Source organism: Neovison vison, chromosome 4 (genome assembly GCF_020171115.1).
Source record: "Neovison vison isolate M4711 chromosome 4, ASM_NN_V1, whole genome shotgun sequence".
In the NCBI taxonomy this organism is placed as follows: domain Eukaryota; kingdom Metazoa; phylum Chordata; class Mammalia; order Carnivora; family Mustelidae; genus Neogale; species Neogale vison.
Window position 1 is genome coordinate 190,125,464 of NC_058094.1, and position 21,052 is coordinate 190,146,515.

The 21,052-nt window shown below is 38.2% G+C and overlaps 2 protein-coding genes across 4 annotated transcripts in view; one reads left to right on the plus strand and one right to left on the minus strand.

Annotated features, from left to right (window-relative positions):
* Positions 1-13,736, minus strand: part of KIAA0895 (KIAA0895 ortholog) — a 76,827-nt gene extending 63,091 nt beyond the window's left edge. The window contains exons 1-2 of the mRNA XM_044246372.1: positions 13,623-13,736; positions 6,354-6,423 (exon numbers count right to left, since the gene is read on the minus strand). Coding sequence (XP_044102307.1) covers positions 6,354-6,423; positions 13,623-13,736 — 184 coding nt within the window. The remainder of the gene's footprint in view (positions 1-6,353; positions 6,424-13,622) is intronic.
* The window catches only part of ANLN (anillin actin binding protein), a 48,339-nt gene continuing 40,777 nt past the window's right edge, over positions 13,491-21,052 (plus strand). For 2 of the 3 annotated variants that reach the window (XM_044246365.1, XM_044246367.1), the window contains exons 1-2: positions 13,492-13,706; positions 19,833-19,986. In XM_044246365.1, coding sequence (XP_044102300.1) covers positions 13,689-13,706; positions 19,833-19,986 — 172 coding nt within the window. In that variant the 5' untranslated portion in view covers positions 13,492-13,688. Of the gene's footprint in view, positions 13,707-19,832; positions 19,987-21,052 lie in introns of all 3 variants that reach the window. The other variant, XM_044246366.1, reaches the window with a different exon arrangement.

A 21,052-nucleotide genomic window follows, 5' to 3' on the forward strand; every position in this document is an offset into this window, starting at 1 on the left:
CAGCAGGGAGTCTGCTTCTCCCTCTCTCTCTCTGCCTGCCTCTCTGCCTACTTGTGATCTCTGTCTGTCAAATAAATAAAAATCTTTTAAAAAATTGTTTTTATGGTCACTCTACCAATATTTCCTTGTGGATAATTTTGATTTCTTTTTTTAAAGAAAAAAAAAAGAGATCATGACCTGAGCGAAGGCAGAGGCTTTAACCCACTGAGCCACTCAGGTGCCCCTAATTTTGATTTCTAAATAATCTTTAGTGATAAGTGATATTAAAGGTGCATATCAATTTAATCAAAGCGTTTTGAAAAGATGCATATTCTTTGTGTATTATTAGGCATTGAAGTACTCTTGTTAACAAATTTGTGAATACAAAGAGTTTATCTAATTTCTTACAAAACTTGTACTGTTATCAGCTCCTTTTACCATTCCTGCCTATGCAATTATTCATCCTCATCAAGCTTTGTACATCTGCTTTGTTAATTATTGATTTGTGCTATGCCTGCTTAGTATTTCCATTGGGTACAGCATCTGCAGCTGTCCACTTGGCTGCTTTTGAGTCAGCATTGTTTTTACATATCCACCAGAACAATGAACAATTCCATCTTTCTGAGAAACTTTTCTTTATATCCTTTTCTATATAAACCATTAATATTGAGACAAAAGAATTGATGTGATTATCAATTACTACTCCATTTTCATAAAACTGATTTTAATAATTTATATTTATCTTTAAGGATGCACTTCCCCGGGCACCTGGGTGGCTCACTGGGTTAAGCTGCTGCCTTCAGCTCAGGTCATGATCTCAGGGTCCTGGGATCGAGTCCCGCATCGGGCTCTCTGCTCAGCAGGGAGCCTGCTTTCTCCTCTCTCTCTGCCTGCCTCTCTGCCTACTTGTAATCTCTCTCTGTCAAATAAATAAATAAAATCTTTAAAAAAAAAAAAAAAAAAGGATGCACTTCCCCTCTTTTTAAAGTTTTTCTAAACTTAGGTTTTCCAACAGTAGCTAAGGATGCCATTATAGTTATCCTACTATGTTATATTTCATTTTACTTTTATAGTCATTTTTACATACACCGCCAATATTATATTGCAGATCATTTTGATTACTGAATATCTTTAATGATGACTTCCATTCAATTTTACATATTAAAAATGATAGAAAAATGGGAATTTTTATAGAAATTCTTTTCTGTATGGTGGGATTTTTATATTATGGAAAAGAGCTTATATTTTTCTTATTTTATCAGTAACTTTTTTTGTTTAACTCCTATGTTAATCTGTATATTCCATGTACATGATGTACACTTTTCATGATCCATGGAGTTTCTGAAAGAAAGTCAAAACATCTTTGTAATAAGAAGGGATCATTTTTGTTTTTGTTTTAGAAAACAGACCAATGACCTCCTTTTAAAAGACTTAAACACATTTGATCATTTACTATGAATGGGGGAGTTGTATAGTAAAGACTAAGAAAAAGGAAGAGAGAGATGGGGAAGACTTGAGAAGGCTGCTAATTAATAAGTATTGCTAATGTTAGTGGAAAGACAAATAATTACAGTATTTCATCTTCTACAGAAAAGTTTCATATTGTTGAGGGCCGATCAAATATACATTATGCTTGAAACTGAGAAAAAGTTTAATTTCTTAAGAAGTTATCTCAGTAACTAAAAGAAATTAGAACAATTAAAATAATATTCACTTAGGGGCGCCTGGGTGGCTCAGTGGATTAAAACCTCTGCCTTCAGCCCAGGTCACGATCCCAGTGTCATGCAATCGAACTGCCCCGCATCGGGCTCTCTGCTTAGCGGGGAGCTTGCTTCCTCCTCTCTCTCTGCCTGCCTCTCTGCCTGCTTGTGATCTCTGTCTGCCATATAAATAAATAAAAAATCTTTACAAAAAAATAAAATAATATTCACTTAAATTTTACATAAGAATTTAAAAGTTTGGGGGGTTGAAGTTTCTATAAAATATTCTTTACTTCCTGTTTATTGGAAGCAATTCTATGTCTTTGAAAATATATGAGTTGAGGAAAATTCATCTGCAGCAGACTGCCATTGTATAAGAACAGAGGAACTCTAATCAGAACACCTCATTCTAACAAACATTAACAGAAACCTCAGGGCAAGCTGTGAACAATGTTTTTTGACTCATAAAAGGAAAAAAAATCCAAGGAATAGTTGGTTTCTGTGGCTTTTGAAAAAAATTTCGAGTGACTTTTGAATGCTTTCAGGGTGTCTGTATTGAAAGAATGGAATGTTTTCAGTATGTCTTTTTCAGGAGAATGAAAAGCATTAAGTGGGAGACAAATCAAAGAACGCTATGTGAAACCTCCTCTGCCTTTTCACCTCAATGAAAATAGAACAGCACAAAAATCCTGAAAAACACTGATTTTTTTTTTGATAGGTTGTTTGTTGTAAATGACTAGGGGAGGAAGGATATTTTTTAATCAGATAAAAAAACTGCCTGCCTTTATTATATTTTGCAAAAATCATGATGTGTTTTAGTATACTTCTTCCACAGATTTGTTAAGTGCCTCTTATATACAAAGCAAAAGATGATGAAGAAGATATGATACCTACCCTGATAGTGCATACACACATACATAAACATGATGTATACATATCAACCAGTCTTTGAGTACATACATCAAGGATGCTGTGGTGAGAGTCCCAGTTCTCTTAGAACATATATTACAGTGGGAGAAACAAACAAGAATCAAGTTAACCAAAGTGTAATTATAGATAGGTGCTATGAAGTATAGTAAATCAGGGAAGTAATGCTAGATGGTGACTTGTCCTAGGCCGGTCTGAAAAGGCCTCGTTGACAAAGAAACTTTTGAGCTGAGATCTGAAGAGTCAACCACAGTAAATTTGGCTGGGTGGGGGATAGGGGGAGAGGGTTTGGGGAGACAAGCATTCTAGGTGGAGGGGATTGTAAATGCAAAAGCCCTGAGATGGCAATGATCCTGACATGATCCTGGAACTATATGAAGGTCAGCATGATTGCAGTCCAGTGAGCTGGGGAAGTGGTAGGAGAAAAGACCTCAGAGGTAGGCAGGGACCAGCAAAAGGAATTTGGACTTTATTCAAAATGCAATCAGAAGCCACTGGTTGATTCTAAACAGGGCAGTGACATAATATGGCTTATTTGTTTTTAAAGATCCTCACTGACTGTTCTGAAGACAATGGGTAAGAGGGTGAGAATGGAAGTGGGGAAACCAGATAGGAGACTTCATGGTGGGCCAAGTGAGGGTGATAATGGCTTGGAGTGGAACAGGAGCTGAAAAGAAGCAAAGAAGTAGAAGACCCAGCATATACTTGGAGGAGATGATCAGTAGGTTGAGTATATGGGGAGGAGGAGAAGGAGGAATTGAACATGACTCCTGGGTTTTTGGCTTGAGCAACTGAGCGGATAGTAGTATTATGTATGGAAATGAAAAAGATGAGGCAAAAACATGTTGAGTGGGGAATTCTATTTTGGTTATGTTAAGTTTAATATGCCAGTTAGAAGTCCACGTCAGTATTTCAAATAGGATATTAGAGTTCAGAGCTCAGGAAAGAGATCATGTTAAAGAAATAAATCTGGGAGCCATCAGTATAAGGATAGTATTTTAAGTCAGTGGGACTAATGAAATCACGCAGGGGAGTGTGTATAGGTAGACAGAAGAGGTCAGGGTAGAATTTAGAGTTTTTAGTCATTTAGTAATGGAACAGAGGAAAAGGAGCCAACAAAGTTCTTTTCTCAAATATACATATTTAATAATAAGTATATATTATGTATATGTATATATAAATGTATTTTGTATATATAATAATATGTATATATATATAAAATATACAATACACACACACACGCAGAGTAATATATACATAACTATACAACTATATGTGTGTATACATGTGTTTTTTTCTGACAAGATTAGAGGTCAGACATGATGCCCTTTTACCCCTAAATACTTTAGATTATGCACATATATATGTAAATATGTATATCTGTGTATGTGCATGTACAGAGAAAGGGAGAGAGGGAGAGAGAGAGAAAGGGAATGAGAAAAAAACAAATGTAATAAAATGTTAATATATTATGAATCTGGTTAAAAGCATCTTGGAATTCCACTTTTCTCTATGTGTATATGTATAAAACTTTTGCAACTTTTCTGTAAGTCTGAAATCATATCAAAATAAAGTAGTGCAAATTGAGTACTGAAGTGGAAAATGAACTAGGTGGGGAATCTTCCAAGACATAAGATTCAACCAGCCTCATATAGATATATCCAAAGGTGCTGTGAGGGCATTTCAATAGCAGGATCAAGGTGAGAAAGCCATGGATGTAGCAGAGCAGGGTATGTTCAGGAAATAGCAAATGATTGAGAGCTGTCTATTCTTGGAGTCACTTTCCTTGGCATTAAATGTTAAGCAAAATTAGTAGTAAACTCATTTGCTGAGAGTAAGAGAGTGAGATGGGAAACTGATAAGAGAATTTGATAGGGCTTTAAACAGATAAGAATGAGAGGATTCTGAGCAACATGAAACATCCAGTTAGTTGGGATAAATTTGAAATGGAATTGGCTCAATGTTTAGCAAGCCAAGAAAAATAGAAAAAAATAGAAGGTTAGAAATTGGGAAGTTAAAAGCAGCAAGGTCTTGGGCCCAAGGAAAATGATATTGAAATGGTTTCTCTTGGGATTGGTTGGGTAGGAAACAGGTAAGACATAAAGGAGTTGGGCAGTGTTTGGGGAAGAGACCTGGAAAGGGCCAATAACAAGTTCTGAAAATCTTAGTCATAATCTTCTTGTTTCCTCATGTACTATTTTAAGGGGCTGAATTAGGTGTTCCTTACCAGCTCTTAATTTTTTTTTTAAACTCCCTTTTCTCTTAGCCTCCTTTTCACAATAGATTGAACTACTTAGCATGTGGCCTCATAGAAAAGGGCAAGGTGGGAGATCAGGGCTAATCACAGCATGGGCTAAAACATTTTTAATTTGATGAAAAATTAGGAAAGGAGACAAACCATAAGAGACTTTTAATCTCACAAAACAAACTGAGAGTTGCCAGTGGGGAAGGGAGTATGGAGATGGTGGTAGGGTTATGGACATTGGGGAGGGTATGTGCTATGGTGAGTGCTGTGAAGTGTGTAAGCCTGATGATCCATAGACCTGTACCCCTGGGGCTAATAATACATTTTATGTTAATAAAAAAAATTAGGAAAGGAGAATATATTGAAGGTTAGGGTTGCAGGGCTTGCAGGGTTAGCAAGAGTAAGCAGCAGTGGAGAAGAGATAAGGATTTGAGATTACAATCAGGAGGCCAGTTTGGGAGTTTGAAATTTTAGACATGGAGTCTTCCAAGTATCAATTAGCAACCAAGTATGGCCATACATGTGATGGCTGAGCAGAAGACAGGAGGACATCAGTCTAGTTGGAAGGTTTGAGGAATGATGAGGTCAGGGTGGAAGAGATGATTGTTTCCAAATGTTTTATCAGCAAACATTTCTCAATGGCCTGTTACATGTCAGGCCTGAATGGTCTGAGAAAGACCAGGATGGTGCCTGACTTCGAAAAGCATGGAAGTAGAGAGTGAAGGTGGATGTCACAAATGCCAAAATTGGGGAGCATTAATAAGAGAGTAGAAGAGCCCCTGTCTAAAAGTAGTATGTGAAGAGAAATTTTTGAAGTGTTTGGAAGATAAAGAAGTTCATGACAGACATCAGTGGGGTACAATGAATCTTCTTCTGACATCCATTTTAAGAAGATTTTATTTTTGATATCCAATAGAGAGACTTTGATGTTTAAGAAACATAGGCTTCTGATACTCTGTAATATTTAAGAACTGCCTTTCTTTAATATGGATAATTTTAAACATCTAAAAATAGGCTCTGTGAATATAGCATTAAAAAATCTAGGTATGAAAAGGTAAAGTTATCAATATATAAATTCTAGTGTAAAAAGTAAATAAAAGAATTGTTCCTCTTTATGAAAGGATTTGCTGTAGTCCTTTAATTATGAATTCTCTTAATACCTTTCCTCACCACTTGAGAAAGTAAAAAGGAGATTAAAACTGCATAAATTTTGAAAATAGTATGACTGTTGTTACATCGGGTTTTAAGAACAGTACAATACGTTCAGAAAGCACAATTTGTTTTCCTTCACTTTGGAATATGAAACGTTTTCATTGATTAAATTAGAAAAGAAAAAAATCTGATGCTAAGAAGCATTAAAATGTGATGCTAGGGACCATTAATAGCAAAGATAGTAATAAATAAAACAGCCTTTTCCATAACATGTATAAGACATTCTTTGATGGTTCTTATTTCTTCATTATAATAAATATGTAAAAGAAGTGGCCTTTCAGCCAGATAACCTGAGGTAGAGAACTTGACTTTAATCCTCCTTGCCACTGCCTTGTTGTTAGACCTTGGACTTTTCTCTCCCTATAAAAATAAGAATATTGACATCATTATATTATTTTGTGAATGAAATGAGAATTAGTATGAATGTATTTTGAAAAATTAACTGTAAATACATAACATCTGGAGTGTCTTTATAGAGTAAATGCTTTCAAATTCTTGTGTTTTTAGCCCTCCATTAATTTTATCTGTGAAAGATTATTTCCTTTTTTGAAAAGTAAGGATCTCAGAAGCAGCAAATACTCATTTGTAAGTGTCACCTTTAATCTACATAGCCTTGATTCTATTCTTAAGTTAATGTAATAAACTGTGGTCTTTACCTAAATAACTTGAGAGGTTGTGATTTCCATTTAAAAAACAGGGTGCCTGGGTGGCTCAGTGGGTTAAGCCGCTGCCTTCGGCTCAGGTCATGATCTCGGGGTCCCGGGATCGAGTCCCGCATCGGGCTCTCTGCTCAGTGGGGAGCCTGCTTCCTCCTCTCTCTCTCTGCCTCTCTGCCTACTTGTGATCTCTGTCTGTCAAATAAATAAATAAATAAATCTAAAAAAAAAAAAAAACAAAACACAGGGAAGACAGTTCTGATAACATCATTTAAGCCAAAGGGCACAGTCTAACTACTAATAATCATGTGATTTCAGCATACATTTCTTTGCAACAGTTAAAAAAGAACTTTTTTTTAAGAAAGCAATTCCAAGAGAAAAGCATGGTTGTCATTTTTCTGGCCTTTAGATGTAGCTCGAGGGCATATTTACATCATTATTGTGTCTTTGGTGGTCCAAATAAATTACTTAATTGAAATGTCAAAAGTATAATCTAGGATTTAAAGTCAGGCAGATTTGATTCAAATTGTTAGGTGATGGTCTGATCACTTAGTCTCTTTGTATCTTGGTTTCCCCATCTCTAAAATAGGAATAATGCTTATTTTATACTCATTCATTCAACAAACATCTACTGAACTTATGTTCCCAGAAGGTGCTAAGTTACAGCTATAAATAAGATATGTTCCTGCCATTCAATAGCTTACACTCTAGTAGGAGGGACAGATAATAAACATAAATACTTAACAAAACTAATTCCACATAGGGACGTCTGGCTGACTCAGTCCGTTGAGCATCTGCCTTGGGCTCAGGTCATGATCCTAGGGTCCAGGGATCAAGTCCTACATGGGGCTCCTTGCTCAGTGGGGAGTCTGCTTCTCCTTCTGCCTGCCACTCACCCTGCTTGTGCTCTCCCTCCCTCTCTGACAAATAAATAAATTAAATCTTTAAAAAATAATAATAATTCCACATAAGTGGTAAATGGAATGAAAAGAATAAATCAGCATAATAGGATAGAAACTGATGGAGAGGGGGCAGAGAGGAAGGGAGTGGCTACCCAAAGATGGAAGTCTTTGAGGAGGTAGTACATTCCATCTCACACTCAATTAATGAGGAACCAGACATGTATAGATCTAGAAGAGCATCTAGGAGGTAGAAAATTCTCGAAGGAAAAAGGAATTTGGACGTTGTTTTTTTTTGCCCAGAAGAAAAGCCCATGAGGCTGGAGCCTTGTGAAAAAAAGGGAGAATATTGTAGAGGAAAACGGAGTCTGAATCATTTAAGGCCCTGCAGGTATGAAAAAGAATTTGGATATTATTCTAATTGCAATGAAAGACATGAACTAGCTCTGAATAAAGAAATGACACTGCACAATTTACATTTTAAAAAGATCCTTCTCTATAAATAAATTACTAAAACTAATAAGATAGTTGAGTAGGTTTGCAATAATCACTTATGTTCCTACATACCAGTGATGATTTAAAAACAAATAAAAAGATATGTAAAAGTAGCAACAACAAGAGTACAAAGGAATAAATCAGTTTAAAGATTTGTAGGGAAGCACATTATAAACATTTTTGGAAAATATTGAAATAGACTTAAATTAATGAAGATCAACCACATTCACAAATGGAAAGGCTCAATATCACAAAGATGTCAACTCTCCAAATTATGTGATAAATTCAGTACAATTCCAAAAAAATCTCAAGAGGATTTTTTTTTCTTTGTGGAGTTTGACAATCTAACTGTAAATTGGAAAAACAAAAAGCCAAATGAGCCAAGTCATTTGGCCAAGTCAATTTAATTTTTAACTTGCCTACCAGATATCCACACTTAAAATTAAGACAGTTTGATAATAGGAGTAGAATAGAAAAACAAACCACTTGAATAGAATAAAGAGCTCCAAAATAGACCTACGGTATGTACATAAAAAGTTGAAGTATCAAAAAAGTGGCATTACAGGTTGGGGGGAAAGAATGGACAAATACGTGCTGTTAAGACATTTGGTTTCCCTCCCTGATATGAGGGAGTGGTGATGCAACATGGGGGCTTAAGTGGGTAGGAGAAGAATCCATGAAACAAGATGGGATAGGGAGGGAGACAAACCATAAGTGACTCTTAATCTTACGAAACAAACTGTGGGTTGCTGGAGGGAGGGGGGTTGGGAGAAGGGGGGTAGGGTTATGGACATTGGGGAGGGTATGTGCTTTTGGGTAAATTGGAAGGGGAGATGAACCATGAGAGACTATGGACTCTGAAAAACAATCTGAGGGGTTTGAAGTGGCGGGGGGGTGGGAGGTTGGGGTACCAGGTGGTGGGTATTATAGAGGGCACAGCTTGCATGGAGCACTGGGTGTGGTGAAAAAATAATGAATACTGTTTTTCTGAAAATAAATAAATTGGAAAAAAAAAAAAAAGACATTTGGTTTCCAGGGACACCTGGGTGGCTCAGTGGGTTAAGCCACTGCCTTCGGCTCAGGTCATGATCTCAGGGTCCTGAGATCGAGCCCCACATTGGACTCTCTGCTCAGCAGGGAGCCTGCTTCCCGAACCCCCGCCCCCCACCTGCCTCTCTGCCTACTTGTGATCTATTTGTCAAATAAATAAATAGAATCTTAAAAAAAAAAAAAGATATTTGGTTTCCAAATAAAAAAAAAATCAAACCAGGTAATTTAAAGACAAAATGATGAAAACAATACTTTTTAGTAAAAATATGGGAGAACATCTTTACAACCTCAGAGTAGGGAAGGATTTCTTGAAACATAAAAAGCACAATCCCTAAAGAAAAATATACATATATCTAATTACATTTATATTAAACATTTCGGTACATCCAAGACATCCTAAAAGATAAACCTGAAACTAATATCCTGAAAAGATAAACCATAATCTAAGAAAAGATAATTGCAAGCTAAAAAGTTATTTTTCCAGAAAATACTAAATAAACAACAAAAACTCTATGAATCAATAAGAAAAAATGAAGTGCACGGAAAAATAGGCAAAGCATATAGAGTTGACATTCACAGAAAAGGAAAATTGGAAGACCAATAAACACATGAAATGATGCTCAAGTTCAGGAGTAAGAGAAGTACACCCAGACAGGAATGGCAAAATCTAAAAAGTATCCATGTGCTAGGGGAGGCACTGAAGTAGCTGGCAATCTCATGCACTGCTGACTAAAGTAAAACTTGTGACAATCATTTTGAAGAGTAAATTTATTTTTAATATCTGGTAATAATATTGAAATATATTTATCAAAATAATTCCTAGGTACATTACTGTAGATAAAATTTTGCATGTGTATAAAGGAGACATAAAAATATTTATAGCATCACCTTATGACCCAGCAATTGCACTACTGGATATTTACCCCAAAGATACAAACGTAGTGATCCAAAGGGGCACATGCACCCAAATGTTTATAGCAGCAATGTCCACAATAGCCAAACTATGGAAAGAACTTAGATGTCCATCAACAGATGAATGGATAAAGAAGATGTGGTATATATATACAATGGAATACTATGCAGCCATCAAAAGAAATGAAATCATGCCATTTGAGACGACATGGATGGAACTAGAGGGTATTATGCTTAGCAAAATATATCAATCAGAGAAAGACAACTATCATATGATCTCCCTGATATGAGGAAGTGGAGATGCAAGGTAGGAGGTTGGGGGGTAGGAAAAGAATAAATGAAACAAGATGGGATTGGGAGGGAGACAAACCATAAAAGACTTACTGTCATAAAACAAACTGAGGGTGACTGGGGGGAGGGGGGTTGGGAGATGGTGGTGGGGTTATGGACATTGGGGAGAGTGTGCGACATGGTGAGTGCTATGAAGTGTGTAAACCTGGCGATTCACAGACCTGTACCCCTGGAGCTAATAATACATTATATGTTTATTAAAAATTTAAAAAATATTTATAGCATCGTGGAATCTTTGGAATGAAATATTGTTAATGAGCTAAACATCTACAACAGGATAATGGATACATAAATTGCAAGTATATTCATATAATATAATATAGCCCTGAAAATGAATGATATGCAACTATTAGCGTGGATGAATCTCATAAAAAGAATATGGAGCAAAAAAATAAACAATTGCAGAAAAATACATACAATAAAAAAATTTTATGTAGATCACAATATATTGTTAAGGATACATACGTAGATGTAATGAAAATACATAAATTTCATGGAAATGATAAGCATTAAAATCAGAATAGTTTTAACCCTCAGGAGCAAAAGGTGAATGGAATTAAGAGACTCACAGGAGACTTCAAGTATAAAATTATTTATCTCTTTAAGGTAGGTGGTGGGTACATGGTTATGTTTTATTCATTACTTCTTTGTAAGCCAGAAATATTTTATAACACAAATTTTAAAAGGAGAAAACTTATCCCCAGCTTATAGACTGAAGAATGAAGTACCAAGGGGTAAGAATGGGAAAAAAGGAGACATGGTAGGTGACAATGGCTGAAATTCAAATTTGAACAGCTGCAGGAGGCCAACTCTGATACTGATACTCTTTTAGAGGAGGAGTAGACGAGTATCTAGCACAGTTTCTGGCAGCTGGGAGGTGTTTAACATGTTGCAGCTACTGTTTTGGTGGTTGCGATCATCTTCATTGTGGTCATTATCAGTGTAGAACACAAAGACATAAGGGGATTATGAAGCAAGATAAAGATTTGGAGTAGTTCTGGGGCGCCTGGGTGGCTCAGTGGGTTAAGCCACTGCCTTCGGCTCAGGTCATGATTTCAGGGTTCTGGGATCGAGCCCCGCATCGGGCTCTTTGCTCAGCAGGGAGCCTGCTTCCTCCTCTCTCTCTCTGCCTGCCTCCCTGCCTACTTGTGATCTCCCTCTCTGTCAAATAAATAAATAAAATCTTAAAAAAAAAAATTGGAGTAGTTCTATTGTTCTATGTGCTTTATGTATCTCTTTTAGTCTTGACTAGAATCTGGTCATAAAGAATCTAAGGCTTGGGATGCCTGGGTGGCTCAGTGGGTTAAGCCTCTGCTTTTGGCTCAGGTCATGATCTCAGGGTCCTGGAATCAAGCCCCAAATCTGGCTCTCTGCTCAGCTACTGAGCAGAGAGCCTGCTTCCCCCTCTCTCTCTGCCTGCCTCTCTGCCTACCTGTGATCTCTCTCCCTCTGTGTCAAATAAATAAAATCTTAAAAAAGAAAAAAAAATCTAAGGCTCACAGATGCCAAGGCAGGAAGGCACACAGACTAAATTTCTAATGACTTCTTTTCCAATATTGTTTAAAACATTTAAAACATTTTCTTCCTCCCCTCCAACACATATACTTTCCTGTCTAGCAAAAATGCAAACTTCTTTTCCTCACTGGTTCATAAGTAGCATATTTTAAGTATTAATAATTTGATACACCAAACACTTCAGTAGTGGCTAATTACAGAATACTTCTGGTTCTGTTTCAGTTTTTCATCTGATCCTCCTAATAACTCTGAGGAATTCAGGGCAGTTGGTTATTCTTGTTTTATAGATGAGTAAGCTAAAATCTAGAGAGGCTAAACCTTTAGTATGTTGCTAACTTGGTGACCATGAATTTCATGAAATTCTGTGTCAAATACTTTATGATTAAATGGGCATTTTTCTAGGTAGAGGGTCAGCTTCAACTGTATTTTCAAAAGGTTTTAAAAATAGTGGGTTGAATGATTTGCCTAAGGTCACATGGTGCTTGGGAGTCAAAATCCCAAGCAATTTCTTCCTGCTCCACACTCAGAATTCTTTTTTTACAACCCATACCATTAAATTTCAAATTAGAGATATTATTAGTGAAACACTTTTTGTAATGTCTACTGACTGCTAAGATGGAAAGGTTATTAAATATACCAAAACATCTTACTTGGGAGAAATAGTTTTGGTTTGTTCAGCCGTTAGGCAGTAACTCCTTCATCTACATGGTGTTACTTTTCAAGTGAACAAGTCAGGAACTGTTGTCTTTACAAGGCCTAATGCAGACTCGTTGAAGAAGAAATGATTGATACAGTAGTTACATAACGTATTTTGCAATTCTGAGTAATCCGTAAAGAGCAATCATGAGACACAGCTTGATCTCATGGTGGAGAGGGGACCATGAGCTGAGAACAGGGTTTTCCTTTCTCCTGGACAAGACTGACTTGTCTCAGGGTCTCCCCGCTCTCGGCTGTAAAAGCACATAGGTGGATGGCTTCCTAATCCTTCCAACTCTAACACTGTATAAATTTGGATGGGATTTAAGATAGAAAGGCAGCACAGGAGTTTTGTGTATGAAATTTTCAGTCTGTTAATATTAGCCTTACTTCCCAATGAGAAAGGGTCTCTAGCGCCCGAGGTGGGTCATTCACCTCAAATATCCGGGATCCCACTAGAGGAACCTCTCATGAGGGTCAAGCCCACAGCCCCCATTAGGGCGACGTAGCGGCGGGGTAAAGAAGGCCACCAGGCCAGTGGGATTTCAAACATAAGGGCTGCTAATCCTATATTAAGTAAAAAGGGAAGGCGGGAAGGTTCCAAAGGATCAGTTTAAACAGGGTGCCTGTGCGAACGTTGGGGTGGGGCTTCGGGTCCCGGAGGCGGCTGGAGCGCCCGCCGAGCCGCACCTCCGCCGCACCCCGGCCTCCAGAGCTGGGGTGTGACCGAGAGGAGGTCCGCTACCCTCAGAAACCCCCGCCGCCCGGCACCGCCACGTGACCGAGAGCCGGGGCGGACAGAGGCGTGTCCCGCTCCGCCCCGCGCGCAGGCGCGCTGTACAGGCGCTGAAATTCAAATTTGAACGGCCGCAGGAGGCCGACTCTGACACTGGAGGCTGAGGGGGTAGAGGAGAGGAGTTTGGGAGAGTCCTCCCCGCCCCGGCCTTCTGGTTTTCTCCAAGTGACACACCGAACCGAAACTCACTTTTCTTTTTCTGAATTTGAACCACCGTTTCCGTCGTCTCGCAACCGACAGGAGAAGCCCGGGGCGATGGACCCGTTTACGGAGGTGAGAAAACTTGCGGGGGTAGCTTGCCATCGCCACTGTGGGCTCCTACCCTAACCCTTCCCACCTTCCGCGACCTCTGGGCCCACCGGGCGGAGGGCGCGTGCGCGCGCGTGCGCAGCGTGTGTGTGCGGGGGGTCCGCCTGGGGGAGCCGTAGGGAGAAGGGGGTGGGGGAGGACGCCGCCGGCTCCGCGGCTGCTGTGGGTCCGCGGTTGACGTATTGCGGTCCTGCCGCTGAATCCTGGGGAGGGTGGTTTTGAGCCTGTCCTAAAAGGCGGTAGCGAAAAGCCTGCTGTCAGCCCGGATCACTGTAAAGCCCCTCGGGCGTAGTGCCCTGTCCCCTCCGAGGGGGAGGTTGAGGCCTGGCGGAACTGGTCCTGCTGGAAGTGAAAGCCGGGATAAGGTGTAGGGTGGAGTCGGGAGCTTGAATGACTCAGTGCTGTGTGCCGCCGCCGCCTGCGAATGGAATGTGATTTGCGGTGTTCAGGCTGTCGGCAGAATGCCCTGCATTTCAAGGATGCTGTTAACGAAATGACAGCAAAACGTTAAAATAAGCCAGGACCTGAAATCATTGCATCCGTTCCTATAGAGTCAATAGTTTCTTCAGGTCTGATGACTCAGTTAAATAGGGAAGAAGTTTCATCCCCGGGATTGACGCTCGAATGGAAACAGTGCTGGCCGAATATATACAAACAAAATTAAAAGCCGACAATTTAAAAAAAGCAGAGTAAAGAAATAGGAAACCTCTTTGTGTGTGTTTATGGAGCATAACATTACAGCAATACTTGTCTTTTGTCCTTTGGAAATTGAATATGGATTAATTATGTCGTGTCAAATTATTTTTCTATTACTGGCCAGTCTTGTTGAGAATGTACATGGACATACTTGAGTTTTGTGTTGCCAGTTGTCTACTCCCTGTTCTTCCAGAACAGTTCCTGTTTCTGTAAGTTGTGCAAGTTTCAAACTGTTACTTCTTGAGTTGTTGCAAAGTGGCCCTAAAAATGTCTCGACACTAGATTCAAAAACTTAAATGCTATGGAGAGTAAAAATACTTCTTTTTTGGGGAGATGTAGTTTATAATTCCATAAGTCTAAGATTGTAAAAGTTTCAGCAATTATAGTTTACTTGGATTCAAACATAATACTTATTTTTGTTTCAAATTCTCATTTAGGGGAAAACATTAGTTAATCTTAAGGACTGACAGAGAATGCAGAACACATTTTGTATTAGCTTTAAAAAATAGGGCTGATCATGCAACATATATTTTTCACATGAAGTTAAAAAGGATATTTTATGTTACTAAGCTAGGATAGGATTCCTTAAAACATTAGCCCTATGTCCTGAATATTCTTTTTATTTTCCTAAGTAACAGACAGGAACAACACATTTTGAAACTTGGCTGAAAATTGTACTTCATTTTACTTGAAAATGTCATTCCGAAGCTAGTACAAATCTCCACTGAAAGAAACTTTTATTTGAAGAAAGCTTTCGCTTTATAGTGTGTTCAGAAACATGTATGGTTTACATTATAAAAAGATCAGTTGCAGTTGGAATAAACAGCTTTGACATCTTTTCCTTAATTGGTAATGAGTGAAAAATATGAGTTGGTTCCAATGACTAGGTGCTTAATGATAGCATTCATAACATTTTTGCACAGGCAAGTGAACTGATCCATATCTTTGTCTTAAAAGGACTTAAAATAAGTTAAAGTAGTTTTCTCAACTAGAGTTCTTTATCAGAACCACAGAAAATGATTTGAGAAACTATTTTGTTAATTTTCCCAAATGTGATTCATAACCCTGCCATCCTGCAAGCATAGGAGAGATGTTAATTCATTACATTAATGTCGGAGCATAAGGGCTAATTCTTTTGGTGACTCAGGTTGAAAAAGCTACAGCCATCCTAGACTCTCTTCTTCTCAAACAAGGCTGTTGTGCATTGATTGCTTCTCCACCCTGGTGTCACTGGTGTTGTATGGCACACTCTTCTCTCCCTGTCCCTTCTGCTTGATTTAACCTCCGGCTCTCACTTTGATATCCCTTCTTCAAAGGGCAGATCACCTTTCACAGCGCTCATCTCACTTGCATTTACCTGTTGAATATATTTCCTGTACGAATGTGAGTTTCATGAATGCAGGCCTGTTCTTTCCTATTCAGAGAGATGTTTCCCTAACACCAAGCACATCCAATAACATTCTGTTGAAAAAATTTTTAAAAAGAGCCATTCAGTGCAAATTATTTTACAAACACATAATTATATACAACAGTAATTGTTAGAACATTTTAGCCATATTCTTTCCTTTATTGTAGAAAATTTCAAATTCTTAAGTATAATAACTCCACATGGACTCATCACCCTGCAACACATGGCCATATTATTTCACTGTGTTCCCCTCAAATCCCTCCTACTGGATCATTTGGAAGAAAATTGAAGAGATCATATAATTTCATACATAAATACTTCAGTATTTATGTTAAACATGTTAAAACACTGTTTTAACTGTTAAACACTAAACAGTTGAAAAAAATCATAGTGCTGTTATCACACCTAAAATTTAACAGCAATTCCTTAATATCATCAAATATTCTGTCAATGTTCACATTTCTTAAGTGTCTCATTGTTTTGCATTTTGAATAAGACTCTAGACAAGGTCCACAGGGCAGTGTCTTTCTATATTCTTCTTGGACTAACCAGAAATAAGGAAGCCATCTTGATTCATGGACAAACAAGCAGTGAAGGCAGATGTTTATTATTATGACCAGCTGATAACATTTAAAAAGTTACAGTGATATGAAGTTGTTTCTCCTGACAATAAGTTTTTAAAAAGAGGGACGCCTGGGCGGCTCAGTTGGTTAAGTGGCTTCCTTCGGCTCAGGTCATGATCCCAGCGTCCTGGGATGGAGTCCCATATCGGGCTCCTTGCTCGGCAGGAAGCCTGCTTCTCTCTCTGCCTCTGCCTGCCACTCTGTCTGCCTGTGCTTGCTCTCTCCCTCTCTCTCTCTGGCAAATAAATAAATAAAATCTTAAAAAAAAAATACATTCTTAAAAAGAACAATTGGATTTAGTCAAAAGACAGTTCGGATGTGGAGCCTAATGGAGGGCTTGAACTCATGACCTTGAACTGAAATCAAGAGTCTGATGTTTAATGACTGAGTCATTTAAAAGACAGTTTATAGCAAAGTGATTAAGAGCCCAAACTCTGGAGCCTGATTTTTGAATCCAGCCTTGCCATTTCTTTTTTTTTTTTTAATTTTTTAATTTTTTTTTTTTTTAAGATTTCATTTATTTATTAGAGAGAGAGTCCGAGATTGACACTGCCATAGGGAACCCAGGGCCAGGTGTGCCAAGTCAGAGCTTTCTGTGTAGGATCCTTAAAAGAGAAAAGCCACCGTTAAAATATTCTGTAAAGCATCTTCTCTTGTGCAATCAATAAACATGCTGTTACTGTGTGGAATGGACTTTCTCTTATTTTTGAAAAGTAAGTGAAAATCTCTGTATTGACATGGGAAAGAATGCTGCTAGAGTATACTGAAAATAGTAAGTTAATTTATGTTGAGTGTACTCTGTTTAAGAAGGTATGGGGGGAAAAAAAGAAGGTAGGGGAATCAGTAATACCTCCTAGAAAGATTTCTGTCAGAAATGATTTCAGGCGTGTGTGTGGCAGAAATTGCTTAGATTGTAAGCTTCAGTTATTTTAGATTCATCCATGTGGAATGTCTTATTTCCCAGTTCCATTAGTTACTGCAGTTTTTTTAATGCCTCTTTTATTTAAAGAAGGATCTGTAATGTTTGAAGGAATGTATCTTATAAATAAAGAACACTTGAATTTCTGATGCATTATTATAGAGACTTAGACTTATTGAACTGTTGAGTTTATCTTCCTTAGATATATAATTTCTTTTAAATCGATCTTTAGTCCTTATTTTGTAGATGAGGAAACTTTGGCTTATCTCTCTCATTCTTAAAGTTTTGAAATCTTTGAATCTAATGTAGACAATAGAGTACTTGTGTATGTTTGAATGGCAAAGCCACATTCTTTTGTAACCAACCTCTTGCTCATAGTAACTGAAAATATACTGACTCACAAGTATTCTAACTGACCAGAGTGGAATGTGGGCATGTCCATGAATGAATACAATTAAGCTAGTTTTGTATCTGGGGAGTGATATGTTTTATCATGGGGAAATTATCATATATATTTGAATTTATGTAACAGTACCACTTTTGAGTTTGTTGAAGACTTTTATTTAAAGGGTGAAGGACTTGTGTCTTGGGCAACATTTGGTTCATGGATTAACTCTTTAAGTGACATGGCATTTAGATTTAGCTTCACTTCTTTCAGTTAGGAAATCATTCCTAAGGGAGAGAGTTGTACCTTCCAAATTTAGCTCATATTTCTTTTGCATACTCAGAGGAATTTTAAAGAATAATTATTCTATAATAATTAAGGAAATTAAAAAGTTCAAATGGAAGTGTATGTAGTTCCTTAGTCTTCACTAACACTGTATTTGTGTGTGGGGCAGCATATAAACTCCAGCCAATAATTTGCATGCCTCCTTTAGTTGTGTACTTTTGAAAGAAAAGGAATTGTTTTATAGGGTCTTGTGTTTGTTCTACCATGCTGGTTCAAATGGAAGCATTAGGGGCGCCTGGGTGGCTCAGTGGGTTAAGCCTCTGCCTTCTGCTCAGGTCTGATCTCAGGGTCCTGGGATTGAGCCCCGCTCGCTCGGCTCTCTGCTCAGCGGGGAGCCTGCTTCCTCCCCTCTCTCTGCCTGCCTCTCTGCCTGCTTGTCAAAAAAAACAAATGGAAGCATTAGTTGATTCAGAGTAAGAACAGAGTAATCACGAATTTATGGAATGGTTAAGATATCAACTTAAAATTATTTTATTATATATTGATACTGAGTTAAATAAAACATGGGATTTTTTTAGGGTTTTTTTTTTAATCTTAGGAAATGTCATGTTTTCAAAAGACTAAATATGTTATCTCTTGCTGTTTACCATTATACCAAATCTTAGTGGCTGTATTAGTTTCATTGTTACAACAAATTACCACACGCTTAGTGGTTTAAAATCATAGATATTTATTACCTTCTGAAGGTCAAAAGGCTGATGGATTTTACTGGGTTAAGATCAAGGTGTTGGCAAGATTGTGTTCTTTCTGAAGGCCTTGGAGGAGAATCTGTTTCCTCGCCCTTTGTAGCTTCTGGAGGCCACCTGCATTTTTTGGCATGTGGCCCCCTCCTCCATCTTCAGAGCCACAATCCCATCACTCTAAGCTCTGCTTCTGTTGTCACATTTCTGACCTTCCTGACTCTTGTTCCATAAGGACAACTGTGATTACGTATTGCCCTCTCCATATAATTCAAAATAATCTTTCCATCTTAAGACTCTAAATCATATCAGCAAAGTCCCTTTTGCCAAATAAAGTAACACATTCACAGGTTGATGAGATTAGGAAATGAACAGCTTCGAGAGACTATTATTCTTGCCCCTGAAGTGCTTGAAACAACCACCACATTATTTCTTGTGATTCAGTGGCTCAGTAATTTGCGTTGGGCTCAGCAAGGCTCTGTTTCCAGTGGTGTCCCCCGGGGTCATGCCGGAGTCTGCAGGGATCTAGCAAATTATCTGGGACTGGATGGTCACAAGTCTGGTGATTGATGCTAGCTCTCAGCTGGGCCAAGTGTCTCTAGCAGGCTTGACCTGGGCTGCTTCACCTGGTGTTCTAAGAGAGTGAGAAGAGAAACTGCAAGACTTCTGATGCCTGGGTTTGGAAGTCACGCAGTATCACTTCTGCCACATTATGCTGGTCAAGGTGAATCATAAGCCCAGCCCAACGCAAGGGTGTGGAAATAGATTCTACCTTTGGATGGAAGCAGAAAAAACTTCTGGCCATTTTAAATCTCATACAACCAACCTAACCATTTTATTTATATTACATCTGTGATAATTTTGACACTGGGGTGCTTATTTGGTGAATTTTGACCTAAATTACCTAAGATTTCACATTTGGAATGTATTTAACTGTTAATCTTATATGGTAATTGATGATTTTAGAAGGTACCTTAAGTTTTGTGAATTTTTGACTAAACTTGTGTTTTAATGCTGCTGTATTACATATACAGAAACTGCTGGAACGAACCCGTGCCAGGCGAGAGAACCTCCAGAGAAAGATGGCCGAAAGGCCCACGGCAGCCGCAAGGTCCATGACTCATGCTAAGAGAGCCAGAGAGCCACTTTCGGAAGCAAGTAACCAACAACCCCTACCTGGTAGTGAAGGTAAAAGACTGTGGTGGGGGGGAAATAAAATTGGCGTCTTTTAAAAGAGATAAGCCCCATTTTATTGTGCATGTAGAAAAATCCAGGTCTTTGGGAGACAAATGTAATAATAGCCTCTGGGAAAAGGTCAGCCTTCTAGTTCAGGCTGATTGTATTAGGCCTACAAGACCGGAGCAGAGTATCCAATGAATACTTCAAACTAATTGGTCAAACATAATTTTCCTCAACCCAAAGTTACCCTTAAAACCCCCAAGGGGAGAAAAGTAAAGGAGCAGAGGAACATATACACAGTAGTGGTTTGGAGTTTATCTACCTCTACAGTGCGGGAACACCTGACTACCAAGTTTTCAGATGGTCTCTGGCACGAGCAGGTTAACAAATGGCAGACCTGCTTGTGGAGGCTTGAAATTTAATGCGCTTTTTCATCCTCTGTCTGCTGAACCAGCCCTCTAGAGCTAGGCTCAAGGTATAGGTGGTTAATCTAAGACCTGGTGAATTAGACAAAAATAAATAAATATACAAACAAACTAACCTAAAATCACCCAGAAATTTATTTTATTCTTTCCTAAATCCTGGCATCCCCAGCCTGTATCAGTAAGTTAGCTGCCTTAATCTTTTCCCTGAGTATGGAATTGTCTGGAGATAATCATTTTCCTCAGCATAAATTTAAAAAAATGCATATAGAAAGAGAGCATCACAGAAGGCAGAAGCAATATTATAAAAGTGATAAGGGCATGGAGCGGGCTCACGATTACTTTGTAAGCTAACCCTGGAATGGGAATTTATTTTCAAATAGCTATACATTTGAAGAGAGGGAATCCCATCTATATCACATATATTTGGTATATATTTTATATCTGTGTGGTAAATATATCAGATGTACATGGTATGTATATTACATATGTGGGTATATGTATTATATACATATGGTAGTTGGTCATGAAGACAGAGGCCTAGCTCCAGTCCAGGATCTTTTTCTGTTTTTGTTGTGACATAGATTTTATACAATGAAATGTGGAGTACCATGTACTTAAAACTAGTGCTTGGAACTATGTTTTGATGCTTT